Here is a 6908-nt window from a genome sequence, read left to right as displayed (position 1 = left end):
CTCTCTCTCTCTCTCTATCGGACTTACTAACGAGGACATGCAAGTCCCCCTCGAGAATACATAATTTCCCTGTACATTTCTGATTACACAGAATATCTGATTACCTATCTATCGTACGGTCTCTTCTACATAAACTACCCTTGTTGATATCTCAATTACTTTCCCACATACTATATTTACCCCTACTCACTATATGTAACCTTGCCACCGACATATAAGTCACTCATTGCCTGGCTAAGATCCTAGGCTTCTACACGATCCTAGTTTCCTACCCTACGGGCTAACTGGGTACACTGGAGTTTACACATTAAAATAACTCAACCACACAGTTATCACCATTACTATCAAACAACAAATTATCAATCGGCATGGCTAATATACGTGAACAGACCCACCTGAAGTACAAGATGTCGGCACACTGCCTCCGCTGGTCTGACCCATGTCGAAGAGAGCCTTCGGCTGACAACTCTCTATTCTGTTTAAAATCAGAATTCCAAGTCTCTTGAATTTCCCTCATTTATAGTTTTAATTCGCTGATTCAGCGTGGACGACAAGGGGGTAGATAGCTCCTCCCTTGTGTTCTAATTTCCTAAAGTTAGGTTTTCATTGGGTCTTATCGGGATGTGGGCAGACCCCCTGGCGTCCGATCGCTGCGTAAGCGATCTCTTCCGATTCTCTAGTGCCCGAGTTAGGCAAACTTCTGGCGCTGTGAGGACACAGCCTTGCTGGGCAAGCAGATTCCTAACCTACTTGCCATTACTGATGTTTACCAGTTGCGGCAATAACTGTGCAACACTGTTCGCTAGGCGCGAACATTTTTGGGCCGTGGCTTCTTCCACTATCTCGAATTTTGGGGCATAACAATCATTACCCTTTGTCTCATAATCCAAGACCCGTAAACGATCCTGAGGAAGACTTTCATTGCCACCGGAACCCACACAACAAAATAAAGAAAAAGGCGTAAGAGCGGTTGCAACGTATTTACAGTACTTACTTTCTCAATATGTTAGTGCGTGTCCTGGCTTGATTCAGTGTGGAATGATTGGGATTTGAATATCGGTTGGTGGCGTGAGAGTTAGTGGGGGTAGGGGCCGCGCCATAGTTCAAGCGGTTAGTCGCTGGCTTCCAACGGCAGCGGCTCGGGTTCGATCCCGTGTCTGGTCAAGTGGGATTTGTGGTGGACAAAGTGGCGCTGGGGCAGGTTTTCTCCGAGTACTTCGGTTTCCCCTGCCAATCTTCATTCCACCAACTGCTCCACAATCACCCTCACCTATCATCTGGGGCTGGTACAATAGGCCAGAAGTGGCCGCAGTACATGGGACTTAGTCCCACCCTATTAGCAATAAAAAAATTGTGGGGGTGGGTCGTGTTAGGGGGGCTAGCATGGGGAAGGAGTTTTGAGTAGGGGAGAGGGTTTTGTGAATGTATACTCGTATTATATTGGGGATTATTTATTATAAGTAGAATATAGGGTTGTGCAAGTTCGCGAAGGTATCATTCATTTGCAGTTTCTTGTTACTGAACTTACTATGTGGAAACGTCCCAGAGTATTAAGTAAATGGCCCTTCATTTCTATTTGTAATATTTTCATTGCGTCATGCGTGTGGCCCGTCTCAAGTATATGTTGAGCATACGTCCCGGTCTGCCCAATGGACATTACACTCTCCAGCTGGTATATTTCTATATGTCAGTTATGTGATTCTTTAGTTTCAGGAGATTTTCTATAGTGTTCGTAGTTTTAAAGACTATTCCGATATCCGTATTTTTTAATAAATTTGTAACGTATTCTAGTTTCAGGGCCGCAATATGTGAACGTGGACCATTTCTCTATTTTGTTGTTATATTTCGTAGGTTTTTAGGATTGGTATGTTAGTTTTGTGTTGTGCTAGTTGTGTACTGTCGATAGTCGTTACTTCGTTTATAGTATTTAGTTCCAAGATTTTATATCCGTGGGTAACTGGATACGTAGTCATGCGGTTTATTAAATAATTTATAGCAGATCTTTTATGTTCATTTGGATGACAAGAATCATTATATTTTTAATGTTTGCATCCTCTTGCGTGAGTATAACTAAGAACACAAATTCCACCATAAACGCAACTATAATTTATTAACTTATGTTATGGCACATAAGTTAATAAATTGTAGTTGCGTTTACGGTGGAATTTGTGTTATAAGAATCATTATGTATGATTAGGTCTGTATTGGTAGGATTTCTACATATGCCGAATGTTATAGTCTGTTGTGATTGTGCGTGATTAGTTTAATGTATTGTGTGTTTCTTTCTCTATGGTTAATTTTATATTTGGGTGTACTGAACTGAACTCGGTCAAGGTATTTTCTATATTTGTGGTGTTCGTGTTGTATATAATTAATACGTCGTCTACGTATCTATAACAATCGATGATTTGGTGTTTATCTTGAATTTTGATAATTTTTATGTATTCCAAATGTTGTATAAAAGTTTCCGCTGAAATTGCTGACGTAGGCGCTCCCACTGCCAGGCCATCATTGGTCATTAAATTGCATGTAATTATGTTCCAAGGATAGTATTTAACAAAATTTCTAATTCCTGCCTTTCCATGACTGGTGTTTGATTATTGTTGAGGATTTCTTTTATTGTGTTTTTTTCTGCATCAACACTTGTATATTAGTGTATATGTTCGTGATAACAAAAGAGGATAGTCTTGTATTTTCAATCTATGTGATTCTGATTTTAATTTTGATACCATTTTTCTAGTTGTGTTGACGGATACGTTACCTAACCACATAGTTGGATTCTTATATCTATAGTTATTTTACACGTAACAACTTTGTAACCAACCCCACACTGCTACCAGCCATATCAAATTCTGCCCCTGAAATTACGAGTATAATTTCCATTTAAAAGCCTTCTTTAAAACCAATAATACGCCTGGTCTCTTTACCGCGAGACAGCCATGGAGCAGACGGCTATGTTGCAGCATACCGACCGATGGCGGAGTCCACTCCGCAACGCTCGGTGTTTCATAGTAAAATGGCCACCCTGTAGTTTTAAATACAGGTAAAATATGGAAGAATCAAGCAGCCAGAATTGATTAGGCCAGGTGGCCGAAAATAGCTGGAAGGAATGGAAGAATAAAGAGATGCAGGGGGGAAAGGGCAGATAACGGTATGTGCAGTTGCCTAATCCGTGAAAGAAAGAACACGTCCTACAGTGAACAAATCGCCACAGGCGAAAGTGACTGAAAATCCAAGTTCTCCCGGATTTTACAATTTTCCAACTCACAACAGAAAACGGCAAACAATGCGAAAATTATCAGATGCGTTTATCACGACACAATTTCTACGCGTGGCACTGCAATGTGGCATGGTTGCAATGTTATTCATTTCCTACAAAAGTTTCGAAATACAATTCAACTACTTCCCAAGGGCGTGTTGCTACAAAAAGTGCAATACCCTAATATTCTACATTCAGTGACGCAAATTTCGCACCCACCACACAAATTTGCGCTGCCGCAATTATAAACCCACTATGGGAACAAGGGCGCATCACTGTTGGTGACACAGACGTTACCTCGTCATTCTGAAGTTATATTCTAATTTGAACATACTTCCGGTATTCATATGCCGATGAGAAATTCAAACGTACTTACATAATGCTTTTCTTCCGTAATATTAGCTGCTCAAGGTATGGTATGGAGGATGCTCTTTACCAGGGCGTTTCAAAGTAACGAACTGATATGGCATGTAATTCGAATCGAGTTTCGGCCATATCTATGAATTATTATATCCCGCTTATCCAAAGAATCCGTCCAAGTCGGAGGCCTTTTTTTGACATTTCGTAACAAAATTATTTTATGGATAGGAGCTGTTAGCCCCACGCCCAACCCCCATGTTGGAATCCCACTCCTTGTCGGCTGTCCGCGACTGCTTATTCGATATATTCGAAGCTATCCTCCATATCCGATGGCCGTCTTCTCCATGCGCAACCTGAGGACGCGCCATGCAGTGTTGACAAAGGGGGATTATTATTGTTATTTTTTATTATTTTTTCATGGGGTGAGACTGAGTCCACTTAGTACTACGGCCACTGTTTGGCCTACTGTACCATCCGCACGTGAAATATGATAATGGTTGTGGAACAGTCGGTGGAGTGCGNTCGGGATAGGGACCAGTGGGGGGGGGGGCTCTTGTAAACACGGTAATGAACGCTCGAGTTCCACAAAATGTTGGGAAATTCTTGCGTTGCTGCGTAACTAGCAGATTCTCAAGAAGGGCTCAGCTCCAAGGAGTCATTTCATATCCCATATTAACACCTGTACCTATAATTGAACCAGGAGATGATTACTTCTGCTCCTACATTTCCAGACACTGTAGTCAGCTGTCATTGGCATGGTGCGGGCCAACGGCGTATGTTAAATGTATTCCATTCATTTCGATGATGTCAACGGCCGGAACATTCAAAGACTCAGCATTCAATTCGGAGGTCTACTCCGGATGCTGCATCGACTCTTAAGGCAGGTTTGCCTTTAGCAGCTCGCAAACAGGACGACCGATTACGGCACTTCTTTAAAAGTAATCTATATTCGAGTCACAATGCTGGGGCCTAAACCGTAATTATTATAATTTAAATAACTTTCTTCGCTTCTCAGAAGCACAGTAACTTGTTTTAAACATTCATTAGCACTCTTAGACATACCACTGACACACGTCAAATATTAGTATTAGTCGGAAACTTCGGCTTGGAAGAGCTTCATTACCAAACCACGCTATTGGCAGACCGGTGACGCGTCCACACATTTAGACCTGTGCCTTACTCACTCATGGAGCTGACTGAGCCCTTCTTGAGGAGCCGCCAATTCTGCAGCTACTCCAGAATTTCCCAGCATTTTATGGAATCCGAAGGTTCTTTACTGTGTTCATAAGAGCCCTCCACTGGTTCCTATCCTGAGCCAGATCTATCCAATCCATACCACCCCATCTTATCTCTCTAAGATCCATTTGAATGTTGTCCACCCACCTATGCCTTGGACTTCCCAGGGGTCTCCTTCTTTCTGGCTCTCCCAGCAATATCCTATATGCATTCGTCTCCTCCATTCATGCTACATGACCTGCCCACCTCATTCTCCTTGACTTGATGATTCTAATTATACTTAGAGAAGAGTACAAGTCATGAAGCTCCTCATTATGCAGTTTTCTCCAACCTCTTGTCACTTCACCCCTCTTACGTCCAAATATTCTCAACACCCTGTTCTCAAACACCCTCAGTCAGTGTTCATCCCTTAATGTCAGAGACCAAGTTTCATACCCATACAGAACCACGGGCAAAATTATAGTTTTGTTTATTCTAATTTTTATGTTTTTAGACAGCAGACGAGAAGACAAAAGGTTCTGGACTGAATGGTAGCAAGCATTGCTCGAGTTCAGTCTCCTCTTAATTTCCTCCTGAATCAGGTTTCGATCTGTTATCGTTGTTCCCAAATATCTGAACTGTGCCACATTTTCAAAACATCTGTTTCCTATCTTTATGTCATGATTTTTCCCTGCATTTTGGTGACGAGACAGTAACATAAGCTTAGTTTTCTCAGTGTTTACTTCTAGACCAACCTCTTTACTTGCGTCAATTAAAGTTTGTGTGTTTTTCTTTATGGTATCTATATTATCACCCAGTAGATTCACATCATCGGCGTAGACCAACAGCTGATGTGTCCCGTTTAATTTCAGTCTCACCTGGTTTTCCTCGACCTTCCAAATGGCATATTCTAAAGCAAAGCCGAAAAAATGTGGCGATAAAGCATCTCCTTGTCTTAGACCATTCTGAATAGGAAATTTATCAGATAAATATTTACCTATACGGACTTTACTTTAAGTTTCTTTTAAACACATTTTTATCAGATTAACTAGTTTCATGGGTATCCCAAACTCTATCAGAGTATTGTACAATTCTTCACTCCTAACTGACTCATAGGCTTTCTTGAAGTCTACAAATAGCTGATATTCTGTCCCAGTGTACTCCCATTTTTTCTCCAATATCTGACAAATGCAAAAGATCTGATCTGTTGTTGATCTGTTACGTCGAAACCCACATTGATGATCCCCAATAATTTCATCTATGTATACTTTCCAAAACACTAAACACTATGATATACGAAAATAATATTTGCGGTTGTTTGTTATGATTGTGAAATGCAGTCTCCCAGCCTCACTCACCACTTTAAGGTTGAATATAGATGGCAGCACCCTCTTGATGCCGGTCGCGGTCTTGATGAACAGATCCCCCGGCGTGGCTCCCCCGCCCATTCCCCCGTGACCATCCAATAAATCGTCCTCCTCCTGAGTGGGGTCTTCATCGTATTCTCCCATAGCGTTGCTCTACACGACACGTACGGCTAGCACGTACCTCTGGATGGAACACAATGGTGATGAAACGCTCCTGCCAGGAATCGAATCCAGACCGTCAAGTTTGTAACACGTCACTCTTCCGAGAAACCACAAACATCCCCCATCCCCTTCACATCATGAGAACATGGCGCGGTTGGTAGCACTGCTCCGATGTGCCACGCCCCTCCCGTTGACAACTTTAATACGTGGACAAGAACAATAAATATAACCCTACCACCTCAATATTGGCATTATATGGACGAAGTGTAGCTTTTATTGTAAAAAAAAAACCGAGCTGCAATGAATGACAAACTGCTGTGTTTGCAGCCCTATACAAGTTAAACCCCGTTTCATACGGTCGCCCTCTTTTTGACCTTTGTGAAAATTCTTCAGCACGTGATCATTTTAAGACTAACTAACGCTGGATTACTGTTACCTCACGCATGATGATCGATAACAAGCATATCTTTCGAGTATCTAACGATGACGTATGTGATCTAAACACGTCATGTCTAAATGGGGATAGTGTTACTGTATGCGGATAA

At 41.8% G+C, this 6908-nt stretch overlaps 1 protein-coding gene across 6 annotated transcripts in view; it reads right to left on the bottom strand.

Moving 5' to 3' along the window:
- The window catches only part of LOC111874244 (calpain-A), a 218810-nt gene that overhangs the window by 141526 nt on the left and 70376 nt on the right, over positions 1–6908 (bottom strand). For 2 of the 6 annotated variants that reach the window (XM_023869580.2, XM_023869585.2), the window contains exon 2: positions 6193–6415. The exons of 3 other annotated variants lie outside the window; for them this stretch is intronic. In XM_023869580.2, the coding sequence (XP_023725348.1) occupies positions 6193–6345 (153 nt within the window). In that variant the 5' untranslated portion in view covers positions 6346–6415. The remainder of the gene's footprint in view (positions 1–6192; positions 6416–6908) is intronic. One more of the 6 variants, XM_023869582.2, reaches the window with a different exon arrangement.

The sequence above is a fragment of the Cryptotermes secundus genome, unplaced genomic scaffold (genome assembly GCF_002891405.2).
Source record: "Cryptotermes secundus unplaced genomic scaffold, Csec_1.0 scaffold1171, whole genome shotgun sequence".
NCBI lineage: Eukaryota > Metazoa > Arthropoda > Insecta > Blattodea > Kalotermitidae > Cryptotermes > Cryptotermes secundus.
Note: the sequence above shows the minus strand (reverse complement) of the source record. Positions and strands in the feature narration are given on the sequence as shown.